The sequence below is a fragment of the Leopardus geoffroyi genome, chromosome A3 (genome assembly GCF_018350155.1).
Source record: "Leopardus geoffroyi isolate Oge1 chromosome A3, O.geoffroyi_Oge1_pat1.0, whole genome shotgun sequence".
Lineage (NCBI taxonomy): Eukaryota > Metazoa > Chordata > Mammalia > Carnivora > Felidae > Leopardus > Leopardus geoffroyi.
In genome coordinates this window covers 17121854-17137631 of record NC_059336.1, presented here as the reverse complement: position 1 = coordinate 17137631, position 15778 = coordinate 17121854, and the positions used below count along the sequence as shown (strand labels likewise).

Below are 15778 nucleotides of genomic sequence, written 5' to 3'. Positions count from 1 at the left end.
AGGCTCAAGGGTCGAAGCCACTCCGCTCCAAGGGCCTTAACTGGGGCGACCATCTACTCTGGCTGAAAACCACGGGCTAGGGAGGAGGTCAGTGCCGCCCCAGTCGTTAACGCCCACACCCCCACGGTGCCTTCAGCGCCTCGCTTAAGCCTTAGCTGAGGGGCGCGGCGTGTTTCGAGCAAGTCTGGAGCTGGCCGTCTCTCCCTGGAGACAAGAAAAGCCACCGCCCCGGCAGCCGCGGCCTGCTGGCGACCGGTGCTCCCCCACGAAAAGCGCGCGCTGCCCCCCAGAAGCTGCGGGGAGCGAACGCTCCATCCCGGGCGCCGGTGCCGCTTCTCGTCCCGCCGCCCCAAACACTCCAGTGACAGATTCCGACAAGTGGGAGGCAGCAAGTGGAGACGTTCGCAACAACCGCGAAAGTTACTCCCGCCCGGGGGCCCGCAGCAAAGTCGGGCGGGGAACTCCGCCAAACGCGGGCTGCCGGGAGGGGGGACGCGCGGGCCCGGGCGCGCAGGGACGCGGCTGCCCGCGCCGGCGACGGGGACCCGGCTCCGGCCCCCGGGACGCGCCCCCCGCCAGCCCGCACAACTTTCTCCCCCGAGGGCCCCGCGGCGGCCTCGGGCGCGCCGGGGAGCGAGCGGGGCCCGGCGGGCGTACTCACCTGCGGCGCTCTGTGCCCCGGCGCCGGGCAGCGAAGGCAGCTGCAGCCGCAGGAGCAGGCTGAGGGCGAGCGCGGCGAGGCTCGCCATCCGGGCGGCGGCGGGCGGCTCAGCCCCTTCCCGCGGGGGCCGGGGCCGGGGCCGGGACTCGGGCGGGCGCGGGGCGGCCCCGCATCGCCGGCGCGGCCGCACGCAGGGGCTCCGCGGCGCTCCCGGAGCCGGCGCCGCTGCGCTCGGAGCCGAGGCGCGGCGCGAACTGAGGCGGGCGGCTGGGCGGGGGCGGGACGCGGGGGGCGGGGGCGGGGGGCGGCGTCCCCCGAGTCCTAACGCCGCCGCCGCCGCCGCCGCCGCCGCCGCCCGCCCGCCCGGCGCTCCGCCCGGGCCGCGCACACACCCTCGCGCGCACGCCCGCGCCCCGCACACGCCCGCCGCCGGCGCACCCTCGCAGGGGCTGGTCGGCTCCGGGCGGCCGGCTCAGTCTCGCGCCCACACGCAGCAGCCCCCGCGCGCACCCCCGCGCCCCCACGCGCGCCGGGGTCCTCGCCTCCTCGCCCCGCGCAGCGCGGCGCAGCCAAGCATCGTCTGCCCGGCTTGGGCGCAGGTACCGGGGGCGGTGGGGGGAGGCGGGAGAGAGGGAGCAGCAGCCGTGTGAACTCGGAGTGGGAGAACAGGTGAGTGGGGGCGCGGGGGGAGAGGAGGCCGGGAGGGATCAGCCGTCTCAACTCGGGATGGGGCGGGGGGGGGGGGGGCAGGGGAGTGGGGGAGGGGTCATCTGTCCTAAGCTGGGGCGGGCGTCTGCTGGCGAGGGGCTCGGGCACGCCCTGAGAGGAGAATTTCCTCTAAGAGTCGACACCCCCCTCACCCCCCACCACACACGCACACGCTCCTCTGGGCTCAACCCGCCTCCTCAGCCGCCCAGGCACCCTTCTTATTCACCCACATCTCTCCCTGTCCCCACCCCCACGCGGAAGGGACGACGACGGGGCTGGAGGCATCCCTCTCTCTCCCACTGCCTTCCCCCCTTCCAGTTCGCGAGAGACAGAACCGTGTAGTTTTTCCTTTTTCTTCCTGGTCTGAACAAAGACCTGGTTGGAAACGAAAGCCTAAAACCATAGATCAGAGTCCTAGCTGTCCCTTGCAGCTCACAGGCTGGAACTCTCTGCTCTCCTGGGAGCCAGGATCTCATGGAGCAGACCTGGAACCACTTGCGTCCCGGCGGGGGGCCTGGGCGCTAAAAGCTGGGGACAGGGACACCTAAGCAATGCTCAAAGAACTCACATTTTGTGAACCTGGCCAAAGCCTTCTTTAGGTCTCAGCACAGCCTTCCCCCGCACCCCCTCCTTGTTGGGATTCCAGGGATTGGATTGGACAGATTGGGGCAGAAATATGAAAGTCAGGCATGGCTAGGTTTTCCAAAGGTGGGACACCTCAGGGTCTGGATTGAGTTGCTGTGGCAGAGAGAACACGGGGCCTCACTCTCCCACACGCCCAGTTCCCACAGGGTGGAGTGGAACAGGACCAGTGCTCAACCTTGGCACCAGGCTGTACCTGCCCAGGATGAACCCTCTGTGCTTTCCCAGCTGCCCTCCACACCTGGAAACTGTCCCCTCTATTCCTGCAGGAGTACATCCTCTCACCTGATGCCCGACAGGGCTCTGGTGTCCAGTCACACACCTTGCTTTTGCACCTGCTGTTCCCTCTGCCTGGAAGACCCTTCCCTGCATCATCTCCCTGGTAAACTTACACTCGTTCTTAAGGCTTCTCTGTGAAACTTTGGCTGAGAGGCCAGTGCTGACTGGAAAAAAAGGGGCTACTTTCCCTGTCTGCCTCCCATCAGCCTGGGGACCTGGGGAAACCTGGCCACATGCTCACCCCTGGCTCAGGGCTGAGGTCAATGTCAGTACTGAAGAAAGCAGGCTGGGGCCTGAGGTGAGCTTTGTGATGGCTGGAAATTGTGGAGTGACGTTCTGCCCTGTAGCTCCTTTCAGTTCCACTCAAGAAGACGGCCTCTTGTCCTCAGGATGACTGCCTTTAAAACCCATGGGACCTCTGGGCCTCAGTTTCCCTTTCTACACAATGGCTTCCCCTTCACCTCTGTTGGGGGCCAGAAGCAGTTGGACATTTTAGCTGCAAATCTCTTAATCCGAGCACAGTTTTAGGGGAAGCTTGAACCATGGGGCATAAAGTGATCTGGCTGCCTGCCATGTGCCAAGAATGGCAAGACTGTGGGTTTGCAGCTTACAGAAGATGTGGTCTGTGCCCTCATGAAGTGTACAGTCTGGTGGAAAGAACTGGACAAAGAGAAAAGCAGTCAAGGACCCAGAAATGCAGAGATAGCCTCCCATCTCCCCAGCGCCCACCCTGCCCCCAGTAATGATCAGTCCCCCAGTGGGGAGCAGAGAATCAGGGGAAAGACATCTTGGGCCATGGAGTCTTACTCACCCATGGGGAAAGCCTATAGTTATAGTAATATAACTGTTCTTTTATCCCCATTTTACACACCAAGAAACTGAGGCCCAACCAGGGCAAAGACCCTGTGTAGGGAGGCAACTAAGGAGTGGCTACACCATTGGAGCCTTTTATCTTCTTGCAGTGGCACAGGGCCCCACTAGTCATTTAAATTTAAAATTTAGAAATTCAGGGGCTCCTGGCTGCCTCGGTCAATGGAGCGTACAACTCTTGATCTTGGGGTTGTGGGTTCGAGCACCACACTGGATGTAGAGATTACTTTAAAAAATAAAATCTTGGGGCACCTGGGTGGCTCAGTCAGTTAATCATCTGACTTTGGCTCAGGTCATGATGTCACAGTTCATGGATTCGAGCCCTGCATTGGGCTCTGTGCTGACAACTCAGAGCCTAGAGCCTGTTGCAGATTCTGTGTCTCCCTCCCTCTGCCCCTCCCCCACTCTCACTCTGTCTCTCAAAAAATAAACATTAAAATAAATTTTTTGAAATAAAATCTTAATTATAAAATCAAATTTAGAAATTCAGTCTAACCACACTGAGTGTAGAACTAACCACATTTTTTTTTAATTTTTTTTTTTTTAACGTTTATTTATTTTTGAGACAGAGAGAGACAGAGCATGAAAGGGGGAGGGTCAGAGAGAGGGAGACACAGAATCTGAAACAGGCTCCAGGCTCTGAGCCATCAGCCCAGAGCCCGACGCGGGGCTCAAACTCACGGTCTGTGAGATCGTGACCTGAGCTGAAGTCGGACGCTTAACCGACTGAGCCACCCAGGTGCCCCTGGAACTAACCACATTTTAAGAGCTCAGTAGCCACCTGTGGCTAGTGGCTACCATATTGTACAGTACAGCTATAAACATTTCCATCATGATAGAAAATTCTATTGGACAGTGCTGGTCAGACTACAGCCCATGAGCCAAATCTGACCCACTGTTTCTTTTTATAAATAAAGTTTTTTGGGGTACAGCCATGCTTATTCATTTGGACACTGCCTATGGCTGGTTTTTGCAAAAGTTCTATTAGACACTGCTGCACTAGAGCAGAGGTCAGCAAACTACCACTAGTGGGCCAAGCGTGGCCCTGATTGTGTTTTTATAAATAAAGTTTTATTGGCACACAATCCTACATATTTGTTTACATATTGCCTGTGATTGTTCTCTGGACTACAGAGGCAGAGTTTAGTAATTGTGACAGAGATCGTCTGGCCCACATCTGAAAATGTTTACTGTCCTTGCCCTTTACAGAAGAAGTTTACCAACTCCTTCTCTAGAGGCAGTCTCACAGCCCAAATCATCAGTCTAGAACTGGTTCTCAAAGTGTGGTCTTTGGACCAGTAGTATCAGCATCATCTGCCTGGAAATGTGTTAGAAATGCCAAGTCTCAGGCCCTCCCCTGGACCTACTGAATCAGAAATGTTGGAGGTGAGGCCCAGAAATCCGTTCTAACCAGCCACCCAGGTGAGTCGGATGCACATTCAAGTTGAAAACCACCAACCTGAAACACCCACGGTGAATGTGCCCATGAGTGGCCCGCACAGTAGAGATACTGATGGGTTCCCATGGGAACAGAGCATTTAGAAAGATGTCAGAAGAATGATAGCCTTTGTGCAGCAAGGCCTTTGACATCCCCTCGACCAGGCCATGAGCGCTGGGAGGGGACCTCTCACCAGCCCCCGGTGCGGATGCCCAGGCCCCACTGCCTGACGGCCCACCCTCCTACGAAGCTGTCAGCACATTTGGCTCTGTCTCCACATAAATTCATGGGCCAGCTGTCTCTTTTAATCTGGTTGCAAGATGAAACCATTAATAGATGTCAGACACATTGGCAATGATCTCTTCATTAATAATTTCCTCCTTTCTAAGGAAAAAAAAATTAGTAACAAGCAACCATCAATAATTCAAAAATACGAGTTAACCTTTCTATTAGCAGAGTGGCTTTGCACACACCGTGGACCCTTTCAGAGCCAGTAGTTCTGACTCGAATCGTGTTTTATGGCGCAAATATTAACATGCATTAATGCTCTCCGTCAAGACGCGCAAATATAAATAACCCAAATGCAACTTAGAAACCATAAGTAGTTTTCGAGTGTAACCTCGTGATCCAACCATTTTGTTCTGTGAAAACATGCATTGTCCAATAACATTGCTGTGTCCAAAAGCAGTACTTCACAAAGAAATCGTTTGCACTGTGAGGCCCTGGTGGTTAGAAAGATTTCCCTTGCACTGAACCAACACTGCCAGTCTGCACCTTCTTCCCCTCGGAGTTGGCTCCTCTCTCTGGGAACACACGGAAAGATCCTGAACACGCTTGCAGGTGACTCACTTGGATGTTGGTGTGCTCTAGGTAAGCATTCTTGATTCCTTACACTCTTCTTCATCCTCTCCTCCTCCTCCTCCTCCTCCTCCCCCTCCTCCTCCCCCTCCTCCTCTTCCTCCTCCTCCTCCTTTGATTTCTAGTCCCTCACCATCTGGTTCCTCTTCTCGAACATACTCTATTTTGGTAACACCCCTCTTTTGGGCGAGGCCTTGCACCTGCCCATATTCCCCATGCCTCCATTCACCAGTCAGGTGACCACAAACTAGTCACTCTCTCTCTCCAGTTGTGTTTCCCCATCTGTGAAATTGGGGTGATTATTCCCACCTCACTGAGCTGAGTGAGAATTATGTGAGTTAATGGATATGAAAACATCTAGAACAGGACCTGGCCCACTCAAGAGATCATTTCTTTTCCTTTCTTTCCTACCTCCAAGTCTTGGGTTAACATACCACCCCAGCCTTGATTCCAGGCCAACTATCATAGGCACCTGGTCGGCAACACAGCACGGACAGCCAGCTGCTTCATCCTTGGGCCAAAACACCAGCACATGGTCCAGACTATTGGCAAGTGGACGTCAGTACTTGAGCTGCCCTGGATTTAACGTGAGGACCACATCTCTCTGCCTAAGTGGGATCTGCCAAGTAGCTGTTTCTTTTAATTAAAAAAACAAAACAAAACAAAACGAAAAACCTAAGTGATGTGTGCCAGGTACCCACCATGGATGTTTTGTCTCTAACCTGTGCCCAGCGTCATGCTGAGCAGTGGGGTGCCAAAATACAATGACTCCATCCCATAGGAGCCCCCAGGCAGCCCACGTGGAGAGGTCACACCAGCCCACTAGGGACAGGGTAGCTAGTGTCATGGTTTGAATAATAGATGTCCGTCATGATGGAGATAGAGCCCCAGCCTTTACCTCTTCCTTCCAGTAAAGCTGTTCCCTGATGAGGCCAGAGAAATGCCACTGTGCCCTGGAGTTGCACACGAGCACTGAGGTCCCCAGACTCTCCCCTCGTCCCTGACTCCAGACTCAGGTTCAAGAGGATCCAGGTGGGGATGGACTTGACAGTCCAAGGTGGGGTGAACCTGTTTCTCCTCTGCATCTGCCCTGCAGTGGTCTTAGCTCCGTCTTCAGCCAGCCCCTCTCTGCCTCCAGTCTCGTCCGCCTAACCCCTCCTCACACACAGCAGCCAGGGCCGTTGTTCAGGAAGACCGTCACTCCACAGTCTTGCCCCTCGCCAACTTGACACCCTTCACAAACGCTGCATTGCCCTCAGAATAGAGTCCGGAATCCTTCACGCGGCCACCAAGACCTTCCATTGGCTGGGCCCGGCCTGCCTTTCTCAGCCCATCCTGTCCTTAATTCCCTCGAAACGCACCCCACCCACCCAGAGAGGACCCACCCAGAGTCCTCACCAGGTAGGGAAGGAGAGAAAGGTATTGCAGGTGGCAGGAACCGCTCAGAGATGTGAAAGCGGCTGCACGTTCAGAGAGGTTGGGGCGGGCCAGGAGGGCTGAGGTCTCGGGAGCAGTGGCTCCCTCTGACCCAATTCCAGGACACAGACCCTTGACCCCAGCCACCCTGGCTCCGCCTGGGGCTTTTGCCTGTATCGTTGCCTCTCTCTGGAATGCCAAATTCCAAATCCGTTTCCTCCTCTATCCCTTTCTAGGCCTACAAATCCTCATTGCTCAGCTTTGGGCAAGTCTGTAGTGGGCAGGGAAGAAGGATTCATCAGTTCTGTTTCCACAGTGCCATTAGCAGAGCCGCCTTCTCCATGAGGGCGGCAGCATCTGAGGCTGCCAGGACTGGCTTACTGTCCCCCATCCCATCAAAGCCAAGCCCTACAATGCATACAGCAAGCACTCAAAAGATGTTGGTGGAGACTAGGGCCACGTTTGCCTGCCAGGGCCGAAGAGGAGTTCAGTGATTTTCAGACGGGAGACTCACTGCCCATCTAGCAATGTCTGTGAGACAAAGTCGACTCATCAGAAAAGGGCCAGAGCAAGGTTCACAGGTGCTCAGGGTGAGATATGTCAGGGTGACATTTCCCAGCTGTCCCCGATCCTAGGGACCACCAGGAGCTCTGTTAGTAACTCCAAATACCCACTCCCCCCAGAACCGATGAACCCAAAACTTGAGGGAAGAGCTTGGAAATCTTACTTTATGACTGTGCACAGGGGAGTCTCATGGGAAGTCGTAACAGGGTAACTCTGTCCAGGCCAGCACAGAAACGACAGGCCTACACTGTGGTATCAGAGCGCTGGAAGCACCTGGCCCAGGCTCAGAACGGTGACAGGCCTGTCCCTGGCAGAGAGGAACCAGAAGAGGCATTCCTGGCCTGTCTGCTCACAGCGTCAAGCCTCCTCCAGGTGGGGCCCAAGTCCCAGGAACAACAGACACTGGCCCTCTGAGAACAAAAATATGGCACTTAGCATTTTCAAACAGAAGTGATACAGAAAGAATGTCTCATTTTTTAAAGAAATCTTTAAAATTTCCTTCAGGCCTCAGGTTTACACAATTGGATTCATCAGAATCCTTGATTCTTTTTAAATTTTTTTAATGTTTATTTATTTTTGAGAGAGAGAGACAGAGCATGAGCAGGGGAGAGACAGAGAGAGGGAGACACAGAATTGGAAGCAAGCTCCAGTCTCCAAACTGTCAGCACAGAACCTGATGTAGGACTCGAACCCACGAACCACAATATCATGGCCTGAACTGAAGTTGGACGCTAAACCAGGACTGAGCCACCCAGGCGCCCCAGCTTCCTTGATTGTTAACAAACTTTCGTGTTTCCCCTGCATAGCCCTCCCTTAGTAATGTTACTTATTTGCTCATGTTTATTATTTTTTATGATTGTATGGACTTGGTCTTTCATTCTCATTGTTATTTTATTATTGTATTTCCAGAAGTAACATGGACCTCCCACCATAAAAACAAGGCCCTTGACAGTAACAGAACTCTGCCCACTACAGCCCAGCCTTTGGATGCTGCACCAATCAGACACAGATTGCCAAGAGGGCCTTGGGAAGGAGATTCCCACAGGGCAGCCAGGAATGGGTTTCTGCTGCAGTGGTCTTCAACCCTTCTCCATGTTAGAATCACCTGGGGCCCCACCCTCGCCATTGAGTTATTTGAGTAGGAGCCAGGCAACAGTAGTTTTTAAAGCTCCCCAGTATTTCCACTAAAAACCACTGCAAGGACTCCTCACTTGGAGTCTCCCCAGCCCTGGGTGGGCTATGAATCATCTCAGAAATTTAAAGGGGGTGGACTTGGAGTGGGGTCTACACAGAGCTCTACCTCCTCATATTCTCATACACCCTTATAAAGATGCCCCACCCCCTTGCCCATCTCAGGGAATCCCTGCATGGAAGGAGCGGTGATCCTGGATGAGTGATAGTACATTTCTCAGCATGGGTCCCCGGGACACATCCACTCCAGAACCACTCAGGGTAGGTGTGCATTCATTTTGCATGGAACTGAATCAGAATCCTTACAGATTGAAGCTGAGGGGTTTGATTTTTTTTTTTTTTTTTTTTTAACTTTCACACCAGAGGATTCTCAGGCACATTAAGTTTGTGAATGGTTAATGCCATGTTAGGACGAGGAAGTTGAAAACCCGCAGATACAACCTTGAGCCTACTGAGGCCAGGTCTGCATCTTGCCCATTTTTGTGTTTCTGACAGCTAAAAGGGTTTAGAGGATGAATACTGAGACTGGAGCGTGTACACACATTGTATTTTAGGCACGACTCTTTCTTACAAATGACATGTCTAGCTCAAAGCAACTTACGTGAAAAGAGGAATCCAGTGGCTTATTTAGCTGAGCGATTCATAAGCACCTTCAGACAAAGCTGCATCCAGGTGTTCAGTTGTCCCTCTCTCTCTCTTTCCCTCTCCATCTCTCAAAGGTGCTTCTCTCAGTGGGTAGTCAGGGAAAATTGGGCAGTGACCACTCCATATATGGGTCTCATGGCTTAGAGCCTTCAGTAGCATCCCTGCCAAACTCTAGTGAAGATACTTTGTCTGATGTAGGTCACATCCATTTCCTGAAACAATCGATTTGGTCAGGAAAGTGGCAGAGAGGACAATACTATAATTGGCCAGCCTCAGTCATTTGTCCACCCCTCCATATAGGGGGTGGTCACCATAATTGACAGTCCCATAAAGACCAAATGGAGTGGGGAAGGAGTGTTTTCTCTAAAGGATCTTGGGCAGTCAGGTAGCCTGTATCCACCTCACTTATAAATCACAATGCTCATAAACCTGTTTAGTAAGTGATCTGCTGACCTAACTCCTCACCCAGGGTCTGCTCTCTGCTTAACCTGCTCTGCATTCTGACACTCCATTCAGTCCTTCGTTACCCACAGAGACCCTATGATTTTTATACAACCTACCCTTCCAACGTACCAAGGCATAAGTGTTATCCTCAAAATATTTTCAAGCAGCCAGCTCCTCTATAGCCAATCCAACGGAATAAATAGTTCTTTCATCTTCAGAAAATGGCGACTGTTGAAGAAATATTTTAGTCCACAACACAGAAAGAGATTTCACCCGAAATGATAGCCACAAACTTTAGCCCCCAGAATCTCCTTCACCACTCCCGGAACCGAGCTGGATAACAGCAGAAGACTCTAAGCACACTGAGATCCTTCATTGGCGTGACAGGCCAGACTGCACACGTTTATTCAAGCCATTCTCACGTCAAATAAAACGTTGATAAATCATTATTTCTACAAGCTAAAAAAATGCTAATAACTCAAGGCAGAATGAGATTGAGTTTGTTGAAATGAATGTGAAGAATGGATGGGGACAATCTTGGAATGTAAAACCATAGAAAATACCACCTGGGAACACAGAGATCATTTGTCTTATCTGGAAGCCTGTCTCCAGGGTGGCAAATGTAGGGATTGGTTTGAGGACAGAGTATGCCCTGTGCTCTGGGAGGGGGCTGAAGGGCAGGGAGGCAGAGGTTCTCCTTTACCCAAAACTACCATTCATCTCTGTCTGCCACAGAAGCTTAAAGATTGATAATCTTGGGGATTTTCCACTTTGGTTTTTCTTCTGCCTTTCCGAAATGTTTGAACTTGCACTGACCTTGAGCCAGGCCCGCAGCTAAAAGCCCGGCATGCACCATCCACCCCACAGTTCTCATTATTCCCAATGTACAGGTGAGGAAACCGAGGTATGAGGAGGTTTGGTGCTTCAGGATGGATGCTGGTTTTAGGTTTGACTTTCCTCTCTACCTGTCCTAGATGTTTTAAAATCACTGTAATTGTGTCTCCCCACCGTGGATCAAGAATGCTAGTCCAACCGTCTCTAAACCCTTGTCATTTTATAGACATCTCAGTAGAGCTTTGCTAGTAAACAAACAAACAAACAAACAAACAAATACATTCCGCTTACCCAGAAGCCAGATCCCCTGCAATAACTTCCCAGCTAGGTTCTCCCCGGAGCAGAAGAATGTGCCATTATAGTCTGGGTTGATTTTGTTTTTTTTGAAGGCTTTGTTCTTTCAATTTTTCAGGCCTTACCTACCCCAGGAGGAACCAACGTATGATAACAGAGACAATGTAACCTGAAAAAGTCCCCAGATTAACAAAGGAAGATACTCCCCAGTGCTCAGATGGGGTCAGAGCCTCTGCTTTGAGGGACTGGACCTCTGTCTAATTCTTGTTTCCTGCAAGAAGAATATTAAGGGCCCATGAATGTTTTAAGACACAAATGTATGGAATTTTCTCAGGTTTCTCTCTCGGATAGGATTCAAAAAAAAAAAAAAATCAGGAATTGACAAATGGTAAATACTTCCTTACTGCTAGTAATGCTTCCCCCACTCCTTCCCCTTTTTCTTCTCCTGAAACTCCTCTAACATGAATTTATTTTCTATTTGAAAGCCAATCTCACTGGTTATTAGATATTCTCCCTGCTGTCACCATCAGTAAATTATTAAACAGCTGACCAAGCTTTGTTTTAAAATGATTCTCTTATGAAGCTCAGTGATATATTTGCCATGAATACTGAATGGTGCCGTGGTCTCTAAGGACACGTGAATGATTCCTATTTACTACCTTTAGCGAAACGTGTGTGCAATTAGCAGCAAGAACTTGACTTGAATCACAGTTACTGGAGATGCCTGTAGCTCATATATATGGAGCTCTCTTCACTCATTACACTCTGACTGGGAGAAGCATACGACACTTCTAGGCTGTGTCACAAAATAGCACCTAGACCTCCCCTTTGTCATTCCTCACCTCCTTTCTTGTCCTGCCACCCCTGAGCCTTGACATACCTGTAGGGATCTCTTCCTTATTTAAAGAAGCAGCTGGGTTTTTTTTTTAAATATGAAATTTATTGTCAAATTGGTTTCCATACAACACCCAGTGCTCATCCCAACAGGTGCCTCCTCAATGCCCATCACCCACTTTCCCCTCCCTCCCACCCCCATCAACCCTCAGTTTATTCTCAGTTTTTAAGAGTCTCTTATGGTTTGCCTCCTTTCCTCTACGTAACTTTTTTTTTTTTAAGAAGCAGCTGGTTTTGACTGGATTTCCACATAAAGAAAATAAATATGGTGGGGATAAAATTATGTAACCTGTTTGTGTCTCCCATTTCCTCACCTACAAAACAGAGATCATAACTTCTACTTCATGGATTCTATAGTTAGTAAACCAAGCACTGAGCATAGTGCCAGGCATACAGTAAGTGCTCAGGAGCTCGTAGCTACTTTTTTTTTTGCCTGTTAACCTCTGTGTGAGTCCAGACTCTCTAAGTTGTGACAGACACTCGTCTCAAATTCACTTAAGCCAAAGAGGACATGTGCTGGCTTACCTAATCAAACAGTGGTTGATCAGGAACCAGGAAAACAGAAACTGCTTCGAGTATTTACCACAGAGGGAATTTAATTTAGGGAATTGGCTACAGAAAGTGATGAGAGAACTGGGAACCCAAAAAGGGATAGGAAGCTAACTCCGAAACACAAGAGCAAGAAGCTACTCCCTACCTTAAGACGGAGGGACCAAGATACTGGAAGCCTCAGAATATGATAATGCATGAAAGCTGGAACCATGGCAGATGTGTCCAGGGGAAGCTGAAGCCAAGGAGGATCCTTGTTTGCTTCTAAAGAAATCACCCAAGCAGAGAGAGGGGAAGAAATCCCCTTTGGTCTCCTTTTCTTTTGCCCTTCAGTGTCCCACCAGCACCTCCCACTGGCCAAACCCAGCCAGAGGCCAGCAGAAACAGGAGCCCAGGAAAGCACAACCTCCCTATTAATTGTCTGACTCCAGAGCGTGTGTTCTTAACCACTATAAAATAATGTCTCCCTTGCACAACCCCACAAATCCCACCCCCACTTGATTACACCTGCATTAGCATTCCCTCTCCAGGTGCTTTAACTGGCCCCATTCTTGGTTGTGAGGTATTTAAGGGGCCCTGGTTGGGTAGTTGGTCCCTCTATTGACTGTACTTGCTGGGAATGTCCACCAGGTTTCTGTAAGCCCTCTGAATCTAGCATGAAGTTGTCGACCTTGGGCATCCTGGACCTGGGTTTCAAAAAACCCTTTGGGAGGTATGACAAGAAGTGGTGGGGCTCCAGGGACAGAACATTATGTCTTAGGGCTCAGGTACTGGCTGGGTCAGGAAGAACCAGGTAGTAACTTGAGAAAAACAAGCACTGTCATTCACTGTGCTGCCACAAGAGTTGATTGGAAAGTGGATGTTGAATTTGGAAGCCAGGCTCAGCAAGGCAAGTGCAGAATCTAGTTTGGAGAAGCCAATCCAAAACTTTAACTAATGATCATATTTTACAGCAGGCTCTGAAGGCAAAGAATGAGATATGCTGTATCTTGTTACGAAATCTAAGAATGAAAGGGGATTTTGTGGAGACTGTGGAGTCAAGAGTTGGTGCTATTCATCTTCAAAGAGACTGGTTCATATAACAAACACTCCTTCCGCAACTTCTGAATCCCGAAGCCTCAAGTGAAAGTACTTCCTGTCTCTTGGCAAAGTATTCCAGTCTGCGGGATCAGACTCTTGATAAGGCAGTAATTACCGGAGCAAATTTCACAGATACAAAGGCATTTTTTAAATAATTTTAATTATTCAAAAGCCTGATTAATTATCTAGCCTAAGGATCAGAGGCCAGAGAAGGATAAAACTGTGTGGAAGTTGTTACCCATGACGGGGGAGGGGAAAATTCAGAAAATTTCTTCAAACAGAAAGCTACTCTCTGTGACTATGTAGTTAGATGTTTGAACCCTGCTGTGCTCATAGAGGATGGGCCACTGGACTGGCCATTAAGATACCTGGATTTCAGGTCTGCTCCCACCACTGACCCACTGCATCCTCAGCTAATTCCTTCCCCTTATCAGAACCCTATAAAATTAGGAGGGGAAAAGTAGAGGAGGATACAATACCTAGTCCCTGGGCCTCTGTCAAGTGCTGACATTCTACAGCAATGTGAGACTTTTTTTTTTAAGTCTAGACACCATTGGAAGTTTTCCTGAGACCATGAAAGTCCTGGGAAATATCATGACCATAGAAGAGCTGTGATCATACTTGAAGTTGAGTAAACACTCAGACACCTGTGTGGGGAACATTAGAATCAGGAGAGATTGGTAGTGGGGCAACATGAGACATGTCAAAGAGACCCGTGTGTCCCTAAGTAAATGTCTGCCTTTGGGTGGAAAAAAAGTAACTCCCATTCAGTAAGTGTTTATTGAGCATCTTACATATACCTGTATGTAATACATACACACACACACACACACACACGTATATACGTATCTTACATATATATACCTGGCCCTGTGTGAGGTACTGCCTTCAAGGGCAAAGATGCCTTGCTTAGATGGTAGTCCACTGATGCGTCTATTTGGATGATGACATCAGAACATTCTAGAAACAGAGACATTATCCACTTTTATTGACATGGTAAGTCATGCCCCGAGCCTCTGTTTAAGTCTTCTCTGTAGACACAGTGATGAGACTATCTCCTCAAGCATGTGCCCTGTGTGGGCTTAATGGCTTTCCTTAGCTCCAACATAGCTCCCAACACTCACGCCTGGCTTTTGAACAGGTTTTAATGTTGGAAATCCCATAATGTTTTCCATATGAGAAATTTTCAATCAACGTTGGGACAGTTGACAGAAAGCTTTCAATTTGTTCTCTTGACGGTTCCTCCAACAACACAAAGAGAGTTCCTTCTTGGCTGTTTCCTAGAGCATAGCACAGTAGTTAAGAGCATGAACCCTGGAGCTAGATAATCGGATTTGAATCCTTGCTCTGCTGCTCCCTGGCTGCATGACCTTGGGAAAGTTATGTAACTTCTCTGTGCTTCAGTTTCCTTGTATGTATGTAAATTTATTGTTATAAAGATTAAAGTGCCCACATGTAGATGTGATACAATGATATATGCTATGTCATATATGATATATGTTATAAAAAGCTATGTTACATTATATACTTTTCTTTGGTTCTATAGGATTCAGTTACCTCATGTCTAAAATGGGACAATAATTTTTATGCATTTATTCAACAGATATTTACTGAGGTCTTATTAAGTGCCAATCACTGCTGTGGGAACTTAGAATAATACCACACTAAATATAACAAAGTCCCTGACCTCTGAGAGTTTGCATCTTTGTGGGTGGAGGAGCCAGTCAGGACAACCAAATAAATGTGTGATATGGAAAAAAATATAAAGCAGACTAATGTGGTATGCATGCTTTCTAAGATACATTGGTCTGGGAAGAACTTTCATAGGTGATAACATTCGAGCAGTGATCTGAGTCAATGGAACAAGTGATCTGAAGGCAGAAGGTGGATTGAAGTCCTAGGGAAGAGCAGGTACCAAGGGCCTGAAGCAGGACCAGGCATGACATATACAAGGAACCGTTATGAGTCCATAGTGGCTGGAGAAGAAGAGGGGAAGAGAAAGTGGTAGATGAGATCTCCAAGGAGAGACTCAGAGGGTAGAGCACATAGGGTCTCGTAGACCAGGTCGGAACATGCAGAGTATCCTAAAAGTGCTTGGAAGCCATCAGAGGCATTCGAGGGAAGGGTGACAAGGCCTGACACATACACAAATTACTTACCATCCTGCAAGACAGAATGTGATGCACTGTGGAGAGACACAAAGTGTCCAAGAAGTTAGAGGAAAGGGGTTATTTCTGACTCAGGAGAGCAAGATAAGCTGCAAGGAGCCAAGGAGAAGTTAAGTGGGAGGAAGCCAATATTTCAAATGAAGGTGCGTCTGCCAACATGATACTTACGGGATCAATCTGTTGATTTGTTCATTCGTTCACTTCTCATTGTCCCCTCTTTGTGCAGTGTCCTGTACTGGATGC

At 49.7% G+C, this 15778-nt stretch overlaps 1 protein-coding gene and 1 long non-coding RNA gene across 16 annotated transcripts in view; one reads left to right on the top strand and one right to left on the bottom strand.

The window, feature by feature from the left end:
• The window catches only part of PTPRT (protein tyrosine phosphatase receptor type T), a 1070511-nt gene extending 1069546 nt beyond the window's left edge, over positions 1 to 965 (bottom strand). For 14 of the 15 annotated variants that reach the window (XM_045444560.1, XM_045444565.1, XM_045444561.1 and 11 more), the window contains exon 1: positions 662 to 965. In XM_045444560.1, coding sequence (XP_045300516.1) covers positions 662 to 749 — 88 coding nt within the window. In that variant the 5' untranslated portion in view covers positions 750 to 965. The remainder of the gene's footprint in view (positions 1 to 661) is intronic. The other variant, XM_045444575.1, reaches the window with a different exon arrangement.
• A 2887-nt stretch (positions 966 to 3852) lies between these two features.
• On the top strand, positions 3853 to 11414 carry LOC123580192. Its single transcript, XR_006703169.1, has 2 exons — positions 3853 to 6043; positions 8346 to 11414. It is a non-coding gene; the product is annotated as an uncharacterized LOC123580192 (long non-coding RNA).
• Positions 11415 to 15778: the final 4364 nt, after the last annotated feature.